This window comes from Trichomycterus rosablanca, chromosome 8 (assembly GCF_030014385.1).
Source record: "Trichomycterus rosablanca isolate fTriRos1 chromosome 8, fTriRos1.hap1, whole genome shotgun sequence".
Taxonomy (NCBI): domain Eukaryota; kingdom Metazoa; phylum Chordata; class Actinopteri; order Siluriformes; family Trichomycteridae; genus Trichomycterus; species Trichomycterus rosablanca.
In genome coordinates, this window is record NC_085995.1 from 20,181,787 (window position 1) to 20,196,049 (window position 14,263).

At 41.0% G+C, this 14,263-nt stretch overlaps 2 protein-coding genes across 3 annotated transcripts; one reads left to right on the forward strand and one right to left on the reverse strand.

Moving 5' to 3' along the window:
- Window positions 1-2,737: 2,737 nt before the first annotated feature.
- Window positions 2,738-7,531, forward strand: rnaseh2c (ribonuclease H2, subunit C). Of its 2 annotated transcripts, XM_062999909.1 has the most exons (6): window positions 2,789-2,822; window positions 3,299-3,347; window positions 4,760-4,913; window positions 4,999-5,111; window positions 7,175-7,294; window positions 7,385-7,531. In XM_062999909.1, exons 3-6 carry the CDS (start codon window positions 4,760-4,762, stop codon window positions 7,406-7,408), a joined length of 411 nt encoding a protein of 136 aa, XP_062855979.1. In that variant the 5' UTR covers window positions 2,789-2,822; window positions 3,299-3,347; the 3' UTR covers window positions 7,409-7,531. The 2 variants fall into 2 exon arrangements, with proteins under 2 accessions (XP_062855978.1, XP_062855979.1); XM_062999908.1 differs by lacking the exon at window positions 3,299-3,347 and having other exon boundaries at window positions 2,738-2,822.
- A 3,238-nt stretch (window positions 7,532-10,769) lies between these two features.
- Window positions 10,770-12,825, reverse strand: zbtb3 (zinc finger and BTB domain containing 3). Its single transcript, XM_062999910.1, has one exon. It carries the CDS (start codon window positions 12,823-12,825, stop codon window positions 11,080-11,082), a length of 1,746 nt encoding a protein of 581 aa, XP_062855980.1. The 3' UTR covers window positions 10,770-11,079.
- Between the last annotated feature and the right edge of the window lie 1,438 nt (window positions 12,826-14,263).

Sequence of the window (14,263 nt, forward strand, 5' to 3'; positions counted from 1 at the left end):
TGTGAGGTGACAGTGCTACCAGTATACAACCACTTTTTATTTCATATACACACATCTTTCGGCCTTGTACTCATAAATACGATTTATAAGCCTGAACAAATATATTAATATAACAATCATGGTGAAGGTAGGAACTTTGAAAAAGCTACAAAGCAATAGCTGCCAGTTCACTAGGGGTCCTGGGTTCAATTCCCAGGTGGAGCGATCCGGGTCCTTCCTGTGTGGAGTTTGCATGTTCTCCCCATGTCTCCAATTTCCTCCCACAGTGCAAAGACATGTAAGTTAGATGAATTGAAGATACAGTGTTTGACTTTGAACTTAAACTGATGAACTTTGTGTAACCTTTAACTACCTGTACTGTCATTGATGTAACCAAACATGAAAAACATGACGTGCAGTCATCCTAATAAACAAACAAACAAACAAACAAACAGTGTACTTTGTGTGATAATATCTCAATGGAAAGTTCATGGGAACACAAATCCTTCCCAGACATGTGCGTCATATATGATTTCATAATTTGCTTTTGGTTCAATATTAAAGAAGATAAGAGAAAAGGTCACCTGAAAAAAGCTACAAGTCAGCTTACAAGCAGCAGGAACAATACTTATAAACTACACAACAAGCAAGTTAATGCACAACAATTGTCTCATGCACACAAACAATTAGACAAGTCAGAAAAATTAGCAAATTAAACAAATAGGGTAAATTTTAAACTTGTCACACTGCCAAATGTATTCCTCATATGAACCTTGTAGGTACTTAAGTATCAGACCTAAGACTGATAAACTTGGTCGTTAAGGCTAATTATGACACTATATTCTTTAAGGCTTAATATTGGCTAAATAATGGCATGTAATTTTCAATACTTTTTATTAACAAAACAATGTAAATTAGGTTATTCTCAGATTAATTGGGTAAAATGCTACTAATTTACTTTTATTAAACCTGCTTAAATTATTTAAAGAATTTACTGCTTTATATTTAAAATAGTTCCTAGTGTTTGTGCACATTTATTGGCTACATAAATTGAAAATTTAAGTCAGTATCTTTTGTTTAGCTTACAAAATCTATAAAGCATAGAAAAGATTATCACTGCTTTGTGACCTTAGTTAAACCTGGTCACCTACACTAAATAATAATGCAGTCTTGTGCACAGATCAGAAATGACAGGTTAAAGCATTCTTGTTCATTTTAATGCTCAAATAGCTTTTAGGTTTTTTTTTTTTTACTTACATTGCTTAGAGAAACATGTGAATTCTTGTTTGTGTGTTTGAAAGCTTTGTAAAAATTAAAATATTTTCCAGGGTACATTTAAAATAAAACTACAAAAGAAATGTCAGCTGTATAGAACAAGAGAGTATACAATCTGCAAGGGGAAAGTTCCTGGAACCACAAATCTTTACCAAACAGGTGAGCTACACCAGGGGCGGCTCGTTTCTTAGGGCGATCGGGCGACGCACCATTAAAGGGGGAAAGGGAAGAAATTTTTCTATCACAGCTGTGACTGTTCTGGAAGGTCTGTCTTGCCTCTGAATATCGTAGTCCAATCAGCGTTGAGTTGTGTTCCGTATAGTACCACTCCTTTTGGGGCGATTTCAGTCTAACTAAAAATCGGCCCGGATTGCTCTCATAGACTCTCATGTTAAGGCTTTTTTTTTTTAAACTGCAGGCGCTGCAATGCATTCTGAATGGGTTCCGGGAGGGCTCGCACTTACGTGCTTGCGTCACACGTAACCTGGTGTCGCGATCTCGTCAACATGACTACTTTTACCTCAGTTTGGAGCAACTCCATCGTATCATTAAGGGAAATGCCATTCAGTCGTCGTAGTAATCAGGATAAATTAGCAACTTAAGAATTAGGGCCACCCAGACCAAATGTAAACATCAAGCAAGTATCTACAAAGGGGGGAAAATCTTATAAGTTACAAGTAAATTACAAGTAAGTAATGTCATTTTTAAATTGTGAATTGTGATTGCACTTATTGTATCTCCCCAATTGTTTAATTGTACTTCTTCATTCATTGCACATCAGCCCCGATGCCAATCTTTATTCTGGATCTGCTGCACCTAAAATAAAATGCTATCTGATGAAGACTGAATTAAATTGTTAGTGTGAAGGCTTTACTTAATATTATGATTAATGGTAAAGCTGGTCTGTCTCCATGTTCAAACTGACAGATGATTTAAGATGTTAATTATTTAAGCTTTAATTTACCCATTGAACGGGTCACCTTGGCCATCATCTCAACAACTGCCCCCCCTGAGAGATTTGGCAGGAGCCGCCACTGAGCTACACAATGTTTCACAGTGTGCTCTCAGGGACATAATAAGGAGAAAAAGAAAAAGCCATCAAATAAACAGAATGAACAGCAGATACACAATGATAAAATCAAACGATAAAAATAATATAAAAATGATAATTATTTAGCATGAAACAGGGTGTGTGTGTATAAACTGCAAGAACATTCATTATACCAACAGTCAAGTATGGAGGGCTGGACTTTCAACACGAGAATAGAGCATGTTAATGAGAATGTTGTGAGTGCATTCTAGGAACACTAATGACCTTATATTAAATTAACTTGTTATTTAACTCCTAATTTCTAATTACTGCACAGGCTCCGGAACCAGATCAGGATGAATCGATTCCTGAATGTGACTAAATGAATTATAAGCGCGGTTATTAGAGAAAGCAGCTGTTTAAACCCAGTCCGCTAGGTGGCAGTGTTTGTAAAGAAAATACCCGCCGAAAACTTCATGCTGCAAACATACTGCACGCTGCATAATGCTATAAACCTAAAGCGAAACAGTTATTAAAGGTAAGAGCTTCTACAAGTTATTCTAGTATAACTACAATTTAAATCGTCATTTTAGTTTTAATAAACCTGAATATATTTTAACATAAATGTTCGTTTGACGATATGATTCGTCCGGCTGTATTTATGTTGTTTGTCTTTTAATTATGTAGTTTATTAAGATCACATTGTTCCAGTCACAATTATAGTTCATTTATGTACTTATTAAAGTAAAACTGTGTCCACTTTTTTTTTAAACAACAATAAGAGGACACTTTGCAATGTTGTCTTTTTATTAACCCGGATATAATAAATAATAATAAACTGTAAACAATAAACATTATATAGAACACCTTACTGAATTAAATCCCATTAAAAAATACCTTTTAACTTCTGAATATTTTTTTTAAATAATTTTTATTGCATGTAAACGTGTGTGACATACAAATTATGAATATATATTTTTTTCTATTTTATTTAAGCATTTTCTCCCAATTTAGCAAAGTCAATTTGTCTTCCTCTGCTGGGGGATCCCTGATTGCAGTCGAGGTGGGTATATTGCTGCTCACGCCTCCTCCGACCCGCACACAGCTCTTTGCGGAACCCCTTTTTCACCCATGCACTTTGATGCCTTCACACCATCACAGATGCCTCTCTATCTGCCAGGGTGGCATGGTGGCTCGGTGGGTAGCACTGTCACCTCACAGCAAGAAGGTCCTGGGTTCGATCCCCAGGTGGGGCGGTCCGGGTCCTTTCTGTGTGGAGTTTGCATGTTCCCCCTGTGTCTGCATGGGTTTTCTCCTGGAGCTCCGGTTTCCTCCCACAGACATGCAAAGACATGCAAGTGAGGTGAATTGGGGATACTAAATTGACTGTGTTTGATATTAAACTTGTACACTGATGAATCTTGTGTAACTACCGTTTCCGTCATGAATGTAACCAAAGTGTAAAACATGACGTTAAAATCACAATAAAACAAAACGAACCTTGCTCAGGGGCCCAACAGTGGCAATCTGGCAGTGGTGAGGGTTGAATTAGCAACTACTAGTCCAGCACCTTTACCACTAGGCTGCCCCCAAATGTAAGCTTAATAGTTGTAACTAGTTTTAAATAGTAGTTGTATAGTATAATAGTGTAGCGTCGCTCTAGGGGCCGGCACAGGCTTTACCCAGGAAGCCTTGCGGCAGTGGTGTCTAAGCTCACCGTAGCCGTGTATCCCGTTGTTGGGAGTGGGGTGGCTGCGGTGAGGGTTGGGTAAGTAGCTTATATGTTTGTCTGTTGTATGAATGTATGTGTGTATGAATGGGTGTCTGTCCCTAAACCACTGAATGAACTGCCAAAGGCAGCTCACTTGCGGCCCTGACGCTATCCTTCCTACTCGCCGGCGCCACAATAGTAAATATACTGTTGTATAATAGTTGTATCTTTTTGGTGACTTACTGGGGTCTACACCTTTTTGGCCACAGCCCTATTTAGCTTCTGGGTTGGTGTCAATACCTCTACAAATGCATATTATGTGTAATCAGTGCTGGACAATAACATTTGAAAAAAACCAAAACAAAACAGAAGCTATTTAATGTTTAAAAAAGTTAAAACTGACATATTTACCACTGTTACTTACCTTTTCATCCAACAGTGTTGTATCGTCATGAAAATATCGCTTAACAAATTAATAATATGACACAGAGGCAGAGTGGAAGTAGAACACAGCTTGCTTCTTTACTTCACATTCATAGACTACAATACAGGTTAACACTGACACAGCATGGTGTGCCAAACAGGTCAAAACACGTTTCCAATAATACATAAGTGTTTTTTGGGGGAAGGTTGTAGTTGTGATAGAAGACTTCAGCTGTTTAACAGTCAACCTTCATGTCACCATTCATTCCTGAGAGAAGTGTGCTCATGTATGAAGGCGTTGCTATTGGAACTGAACCTGACTGAATTCTCTCTTTTTTTAGATGGCAGTAAACAACAGTGTAACTACATTGCAGCTCACTTCTTTGAACAATGCAAATCAGTCCAGTGTTCATCTGTTACCCTGTGAAATAGACCATAATGGACCTGCGCAAGTGGACAGTTTCTTTACCCCTACAGTGAAGGAGCTCAAGAACGGTTTGTCTTTAACGCTGCAATGTGTGCAAAAAATATATATGCAAAATATTTTATATTGTTGAAATGTTTGTGGTGTTTTTTGTAGAAAAGACTGTATCATTTAGGGGCCGTGGGCTAAAGGGTCAGGAGGTGCAGCTTCCACAGGGCTACAAGGGGCTGGTACTGACAGAAGTGCAGAGACCCTTATCAGATCAAGAAGTAAGCACTCAAGAAGTCCTAACCTGGAACTTTTGTGTATCTGAACATGTCTTGTAATTCTAAATGGTTTAATGTACAACCCCAGTTTCAAAAAAGACAGTAGGAAAAATTACAAATGAAATTATAACCAACAGCAATGATCTGCAAATCCTTTTTGACCTGTACTCTATTGAAACCAGTACATTGAAAAGATATTCAATATTTTGACTAATTTACTTCTGATTCTTCTGCTTTTTTAAGTCAGTGTTGATTTTTTTAAAGTAAATAAAACAAGGCATTAATACCCTTGACAGGGCACTAATACGTCCATCCATTAATTCCCCCAGAGGTAGCCAATCATTTCTGTGTAGATGCCTGGCCGGCAGGACAGCTGAGCATCGAACCCACCATCGCTCCACTTGAGCTGGAATTTCGAATACATCGTATCGAATCTCAGCTCTGTCATCCGGCTGGGCTGGGTGGCTATATGAACAACGTTTGGCTCTTGTTCATACAGGGTAGGGAGCTGGATAGGGACCTCATAACTGATGCAATTACAACCTCTGCTGGCTGATTGATAGCATCTGTACAGAGTAGAGGAATAATGCTGATCTGGGGGTGGCTCTCCGTGCACAGGGCTGATTCGCATATATGAACTATGAAAAAATGCAGTCGGCAACTGCTCACATGTCGGAGGGGGCGTGTCAGTTCGCTCTCCTCAATCAGGGGCGGGGGTCAGCACAAGTAGAGAGGAAGCATAACGCAATTGCAGGGCTCTAGACTAACGTTTTGCACTGGTTGCACTAGTGCACCTAACTTTTTTTCTTAGGTGCACCAGCACAAAAGTTAGGTGCACCCAAATTTTCGACCGCATCGCATTTAACACCGCAGTTTTACAGGTTCACTTTTTTTTATTTTTTTTTTTATCACTGTCCATACAGGCAATATTGACTTGTAAATAACTAACAATCTGGTCAACATGGTTTCGTCTGATGATCTGTTTGCTGCTGCCTGCCGCTGAAAGGCAGTGGGGAGAGGGGACACTTGGGCAGTGCATTTATCGAGGCATGTAATGTGTTTTATAGATGCATTAGATGAACCAGTCACAAATATACTATTGCCGGCCACTGTCTTCTTTACAGTTAATTATAGTATTACAGACTAATTATAGCACACTTATAAAAATTATAAAAATAATAGAGTAAATGTGTATGTATGTGTGTATATCTATTTATATGTGTGTGTATATTTAAAATTATATGTATATGTTTGTGTGTGTGTTAGAGTGTAATCTTAAATGCAGTGCATTATATTATCGGCTTTACTGAATCTTTTACACAGATTCCCAAAATCGCTTGCTGTGCACTCACTGTGTATTTTGACTACATGTATTGTAATATATTTTGGTCTTTTAGTTATTTTTATATTTTACTTAACGAAAATATTGTCGTGTTTTTACTTTCACTATCGCGGCACTTTACCGCTAGCATTAGCCCCTTGCTACTGTAGAGGGTCGGCTCACCTAGCCGCTGTCCGGTGGGGATGCTGCGGGTCTTTTGCTGTGCGGTGGTGGAGGTGTGGGAATAAAGGCACACGGCAGGGTCGAGTCACTTTAACTGTTTAGTCAGGACTTAAGTGAGCGTTACAACACTTTACACCGCCGAGCTCCAGAACCCGAACTTCCATTCTGGAACATCCGGCAAGTCTCATATACAAAACTAAACTTACTGCAGAACGTCCGAACGCACGTGTATAAACCTGGTGCTGCATTCTGATTGGCTGAGCTGAATGTCGCTCACATATCACCGCTACAATATTGTCCCGCCCTTCACTATCTCTGATTGGTTTAGACCATGATATTGGCCTAATGTGTGTCTAACCGGTGCGACCTGAGATTTTTTTTAGTCGCACCATTGAGAAATTAGGTCGCATGTGCACAAATTGGTCGCACTCTAGAGCCCTGAATTGGGTAAAATTTGGACACGCTAAAAAAGATAAAGGGAGAAAATGCATAAAAAAAGAAATAGTGTGGTGTTAAAAGGAATGCTTTTAAGTCTATGCTAACACATATTGTGACTTCATAGGACAGAGTTGTGAAGGTTTCTTCAGTATTTGACCAGTTCACATATTGGAATTTGGAGATTCTGCCCACATCTGATGATAAAATCGTGATGGCAATGGCATGGTCTAAACTAGCTGAAGTGGTGAGTTCTGCTTTCCTTCACCTACACCTCTAAACATTCCAAGACTTTAACGATTGAGCTGTTGTTTATTGTGTCACTTTGTTTTCTCAGATACATGCACCAGTAGAGGACTGAACGCTGTACTCATGGGACTTTACATTTCCACCAGTTTATGTAGTGCCCTGAATAAAAGCTGTGTTTTATGAAGATTGTGTGTTCAGTAGCTGTTTTCAAGTGTAATAAATGTAATAGTTTGTATATTGTATGTTATGTCTTGGTTTTGTGGTCTTATTCTTTCTACATGATTAATATTAGGGCAGTTACATGATTTACAGTTACATGATTCTACATGATTACATTACAGCAGTTTTGTATAAGTGTGATGTTGTAGGTTCTGTATTTATTCCTTTAGAATATTTGTTTCAGAGTCTGGGCATTGTTATTTAGATAGCTAGTTTAACCATGGTGCATTGAGACATGTATTATTACTTAGTTGTTTAAGAGGAGAAATGATGATTGGTATTGGTATCGGGAGATACTCAATTTGCAGTATCTGACAAAAAAGTGGCATCGAGCCAGCCCTAATTAATATTACAGTCAAAAAATGAAGTATGATCTTACAGCTCAGTCAGTGATAATACATACATTTATTCACAATATTTATCTGTTAACAAACCTTTACACATTACAATAAAACAACCAACAATTTATCAAATGTTCCATTCATCAAATTCTCTAACTTTGTGCAAATATACTGAACTGGACAAATTTAAAGACCATAAAAAAAGAAAGTAAATAAAATTTTGGATTTGAATCACTGCCAAGCAAGTACACGTTTGGAAACGGACAACTGATGGCTACATATGGACCCTAACCTAGTATCAATCTCTCCTTTGTATTTGACAAAAGTAGCTACATACAGTAAAACATAGCAAGATCTCCATGCCTGACATGAGGCTGCATACATACAGTGGATATAAAAAGTGTACACACCCCTGTTAAAATGCCAGGTTTAGTGATATAAAAAAATGAGACCAAGATAAATCATTTCAGAACTTTTACCACCTTTAATGTGACCTATAACCTGTACATCTCAATGGAAAAACAAACTGAAATCTTTAGGGGGAAGAAGTAAAAAAAAAAAAAAAAATGTGGTTGCATAAGTGTGCACACCCTTAAACTAATACTTTGTTGAAGCACCTTTTGATGTTATTACAGCACTCAATCTTTTTGGGTAGGAGCCTATCAGCATGGCACATCTTGACTTAAATGCTCCAAATCTGTCAGATTGCGGGGGCATCTCCTGTGTACAGCCCTCTTCAGATCACCCCACAGATTTTCAATCGGATTCAGATCTGGGCTCTGGCTGGGCCATTCCAAAACTTTAATCTTCTTCTGGTGAAGCCATCCTTTGGTTGATTTGGATGTATGCTTTGGGTCATTGTTGTGCTGAAAGATGAAGTTCCTCTTCATCTTCAGCTTTCTAGCAGAAACCTGAAGGTTTTGTGCCAACATCGACTGGTATTTGGAACTGTTCATAATTCCCTCCACCTTGACTAAGGCCCCAGTACCAGCTGAAGAAAAACAGCCCCACAGCATGATGCTGCCACCACCATGCTTCACTGTGGGTATGGTGTTCTTTTGGTGATGTGCAGTGTTGTTTTTGCGCCAAACATACCTTTTGGAATTATGGCCGAAAAGTTCAACCTTGGTTTCATCAGACCATAACACATTTTCCCACATGCTTTTAGGAGAGGTCAAATGCGTTTTTGCAAAATTTAGCTGGGCTTGGATGTTTTTCTTTGTAAGAAGAGGCTTCAGTCTTGCCACCCTACCCCATAGCCCAGACATATGAAGAATACGGGATATTGTTGTCACATGTAGTACACAGCCAGTACGTGCCAGAAATTCCTGCAACTCCTTTAATGTTGCTGTAGGCCTCTTGGTAGCCTCCCTGACCAGTTTTCTTCTTGTCTTTTCATCAATTTTGGAGGGACGTCCTGTTCTTGGCAATGTCACCGTTGTCCTATATTTTCTCCACTTGATGATGACTGTCTTCACTGTGTTCCATGGTATATCTAATGCCTTGGAAATTATTTTGTACCCTTCTCCAGACTGATGCCTTTTGACAATGAGATCCCTCTGATGCTTTGGGAGCTCTCTGTGGACCATGGCTTTTGCTGTAAGACGCGACTAAGAAAATGTCAGAAAAAAGCCTACTAGAACAACTAAACTTATTTGGGGTTAATCAGAGGCACGTTAAATTATGGCAGGTGTCTACTGATTTCTATTTAACATGAGTTTGAATGTGATTGGTTCATTCTGAACACAGCCACACCCCCAGTTATAAGAGGGTGTGCACACTTATGCAACCACATTATTTTATTTTTTTATTTTTTACTTCTTCCCCCTAAAGATTTCAGTTTGTTTTTCCATTGAGATGTACAGGTTATAGGTCACATTAAAGGTGGAAAAAGTTCTGAAATGATTTATCTTGGTCTCATTTTTTTACATCACTAAACCTGGCATTTTAACAGGGGTGTGTACACTTTTTATATCCACTGTATTTCCTTGTTAACTATACATGAAACACTAGACTGGGGTCATAATTTAGTACTTTGTTTTTAAAAATGGTAGAAATATCATTTTAATGCACCTATAAAAATGTAGCTAGATAGAAATATGAGTATTACTTGTGTTAACATGCAGTCTGATAATCTGTTTTTAATATTTCAATTGTAACCAGATTACCGTCAGCCTGCACTGAACAGGGTTGGCTAATCATAGTAATAATCAGTTTATCATAATAGGGCGGCACGGTGGCTCACAGCAAGAAGGTCCTGGGTTCGATCCCCAGGTGGGGGCGGTCCGGGTCCTTGTGTCTGGGTCTGTGCGGAGTTTGCATGTTCTCCCCGTGTCCGCGTGGGTTTCCTCCGGGAGCACCGGTTTTCCTCCCACAGTCCAAAAACATGCAGACAAGTTAATTGGAGATGCTGAATTGCCCTATAGGTTAATGGGTGTGTATAGATGTGTGTGTCTGCCCTGCGATGGACTGGTGCCCCATCCAGGGTGTTACTGTGTGCCTTGCACCCATTGAAAAGCTGGGATAGGCTCCAGCACCTAATAGAGTGGACAGTGAGTGGACACGGTATTTAAAAACTCCAGCAGCGCTGCTGTCTGATCCACTCATACCAGCACAACACACACTAACACACCACCACCATGTCAGTGTCACTGCAGTGCTGAGAATGATCCACCACCCAAATAATACCTACTCTGTAGTGAAAAGGGGCTAACAAAGCATACAGAAAAACAGATGGACTACAGTCAGTAATTGTAGAACTACAAAGTGCTTCTATATGGTAAGTGGAGCTGATAAAATGGACAGTGAGTGTAAAATCAAGGAGGTGGCTTTAATGTTATGGCTGATCAGTGTTTATATTAATGGTTCACTATTAGCTGTTAGTGTAACGGAGCTAAAAAGTCTGATGTTACCAATGAGAAAGAATAAGAACTAAATAAAAATTCAGCTTTTAAAATGTTAATTGTTAAGACTTGACTTACTGAGTTTGTTGGGCTCAATTTCATGGCTGTTCCAGAGTCAGTGTTTCCAATGACTTTTACTTTCCCCAGTTTGAAACTAGTACCCTGGACTACTTTCTGCTACAACAGTCTGTTTAACAATACATTATACAAAGTTGGTCCAAACAACCTTAGAACACAGGGTTATACTTTTAACCTTGATAAAGCCCCCGTCCACCCAAAAAACCCTGCCTCATGTACAGTATAAAGTTGCATGCATCTCGTTAAGTCTGTGGTGGTAGTTGAGGAAGAGGCGGTGAAGGTGGAAGGTCAGACTCTGTTCTGTTGCGTTTCATTGGCAGGTCAGGTTCGTGTGCCTTTCTTATGTGCCTGTACAAGTCCCCAGACTGAGTGTAGCTACGGTAACAGTAGCGGCACTCGTACGGCCGCTCCCTCGTATGCACGATGGCGTGTCTCCTCAGGGTGTACGCGCAAGAAAAAGTCTTTCCACAGGTGGTGCACGTAGGCACGTCTTCCACGTAATTCCCCAGGGAATCGTGGATTTCCTCGAAGTAAATATTCTGCTGCTCCGAATGATGAGAGGCCGTTGAGAAAAGGGAAGCTGCGAAGTTAGCCGTATCGGAAGAGGAAGCGCTCGGACCCTGCGGTGAAAAAGGGAAAGAGAGCGGCTCTTGGTGCGAGAATGGGATCGTGTGGGAAGGGAGAAACTGAGCGTTGTGAATCTCGACGTCATGGTTGTTCTCGCAATTCTCTCTTTCTCTTAAGCCAGCATCTCTTCTTTGCTCTCTGCTTTGGACGATCGTCTCCTCGATGTCGTCTGGCTCTTCATCCGAGATCACAATGGCCTCCACCTTGACCTTCGCCTCATCCTCTTGGTTGTCGTCTTTTTCAGCTAAGGGCATTGCTGCGGGAGAACGCGCCCGCTCATTCAAACTTCTACCGGTCTGTCTGCCTGCAGCACTAAAAGCGGGACCTGTGTGTTGGAATAGTTTTGTTTTTTTCGTATCTCTGGGTTGATTAGTGGCACTATAGACAGTGGACATAACCCTTGACAATGATATGTCCTGACTGTAGTCTCCACCTCGAGTGTTGTCCACTTGTGTAGCAGGTAGAACCATAACAGATAATGCCCCAGGATGAGTCTCTGTACCAGTCTGAATTGATTCGGTTGTGCTGCATGGGCTTGAAAGTGCAGACTCAATACTAGCCGCTGATGTACCAGGTCTAACAGGTCCAGGAGAGGAACTGAACATGCTCCGCCCTGAATCATTCACTTCCATGCCTGGTTGAGTAGTGTCTGCCATGTTTGGACTACCAAGACTAGCGTTGTGCATAACGCGACTGAGCACTGGCATGTTTGTCTCAGTTTTGGTGTCGATATTAAAAGAGCCCCGCTGGCTTGGCTGAGGACGCTGAGACACCGAGGGTGACGAGGATGGATTCGGTGCCGAAATACCACCCGCTCCTGATCCACACTCCAGCCGTTCCCTTATGCTACTTCTCCCTCTTGGTCCGTTTAACCTTCCATCTCTGGATGACCCAGCAATCACTGTGCCGTCTCCCTCATTCTCAATTCCTCCTTCTTCTGCCCTCGTGCTGTCTGCTTCAGCCAGTCCGCGACCCTGTAGTCTTTTCTTACACACTCTAACCACGTCGTTCATGTGCAGGAAGCTGGCCGCAGCAAGCACGTCTTCAGGAGGCGGATGAGCTGCCAGCTGCAGCACCCCCTCATACATGAAATCGAGGAGCAGCCCAAATGACGAAGGGGTCACAATATCTCCGCTAATGGTGACGGTGTCTGTCTCTGGTCCTCCATTAACAGTGGAGGTGTTACCCATCGGATGTTCGGAGTAAAACATGTGGAAGAATGGAGAGCAGGAGGCCAGAACTGCACGGTGAGCCAGAAAACGCGTAGGGCCGACGTTCACCGTGCAGTCACACAGAAAACCCTGCAGACGCTGGGTGCGCAGACTAGCCAGAAGCTGCTGACTATGCCCGGGGAACTCCATGACCTGTGGGCAACCTGCAAGAAGTGGATTCTAATGTTTAATAGTGCTATTAATCTAACAGAATCCACTTTAACCAAATTATGCCAAATAAATACATGTACTTACCTTAAAATAAGTGTGTGTAAACAATGAAGAGCTGTTTAAAGTGAATACTTATGATCTCCTACACACAACAACAGTCACAGGGTCCATTTGGTCCAAACCAGATCAAACTCTTCTCTTTTCCATGGGAAACCATTGTGTAAGTATAGCACCAAAATCTCCAGACCCTTGAAATGGAAGAATACACAACTTGTAAACTCCAACAGGTAGCTCATTTAAAAACTATAAACTGTATTAAATAAATGTAATCTTAGCAATTGAGAGTTAAGGACCTTGCTCAAGAGCCCAGCACAAGCAAGCCTTCTCATAACCAGTCCAGTACCCTAACCAGTGGGAAAAGCTGGACTCAATGCGAGATACCAGGACAATGGAGCAATCCATCACAGGGCTTTGGCCATTCCACATAGACATAGGTAATCATATTGTCTAAGCAATTGAAGGTTAAGGGCCTTTCTCAAGTGGCAACCTGGCAGTGGTGGGGCTTGAACCAGCGACCTTTCAATTACTCGTCCAGCACTTTAACCACTAGGCTACAACTGCCATAGACATAGGCAATCATGTCTGTGTAACCCCAGGGCTGGGCTGAGAGTCATGGGTTTGAATATCAGCTGTGGTGGGTTAACATAAGAGACCGCTGCATCACCTGAGCACCTCAACTACATACAGTGTCTTTAAACAAAACGAATGGAATTGCTGGACACCGATCAGCCATAACATTAAAACCACTTCCTTTATTTCTACACTCACTGTCCATTTTGAGACGGGGGCAATATGGGGCTAATAATGAGGTGAAAAAACTAAATAATGATGTGATTCCAAACAGGTGATGTCAACAGGTGATTGTAATCATGGTTTGATACAAAAGCAGCATCCAGGAAAGGCTTTGATGAGCAAAGATGATCAGAGGCTCTCCAGTTCGTAACATAAGAAGCCTTATGTTAACCATGTCCAGAAGCGGCGTCGACTTCTCTGGGCTCTGAGGCATCTAGGATGGACCATCACACAGTGGAAACGTGTATTGTGGTCAGATGAATAAGCATTCCAGGTCTTTTTTGGAAAAAATGGACGCCATGTGCTCTGGACCAAAGACGAAAAGAACCATCCAGACTGTTATCAGCAACAAGTCCAAAAGCCAGGGTCTGTCATGGTATGGGGCTGTGTCAGTGCCCTTGGCAAAGGTCATTTACACTTCTGTGATGGCAGAATTAATGCAGAAAAGTACATTGAGATCTTAGAGCAACAAACGCTGCCGTCAAGATGTCATCTTTTCCAGGGACGTCCATGCATTTTTCAACAAGACAATGCAAAACCACATGCTGCACACATTACAAAGGCA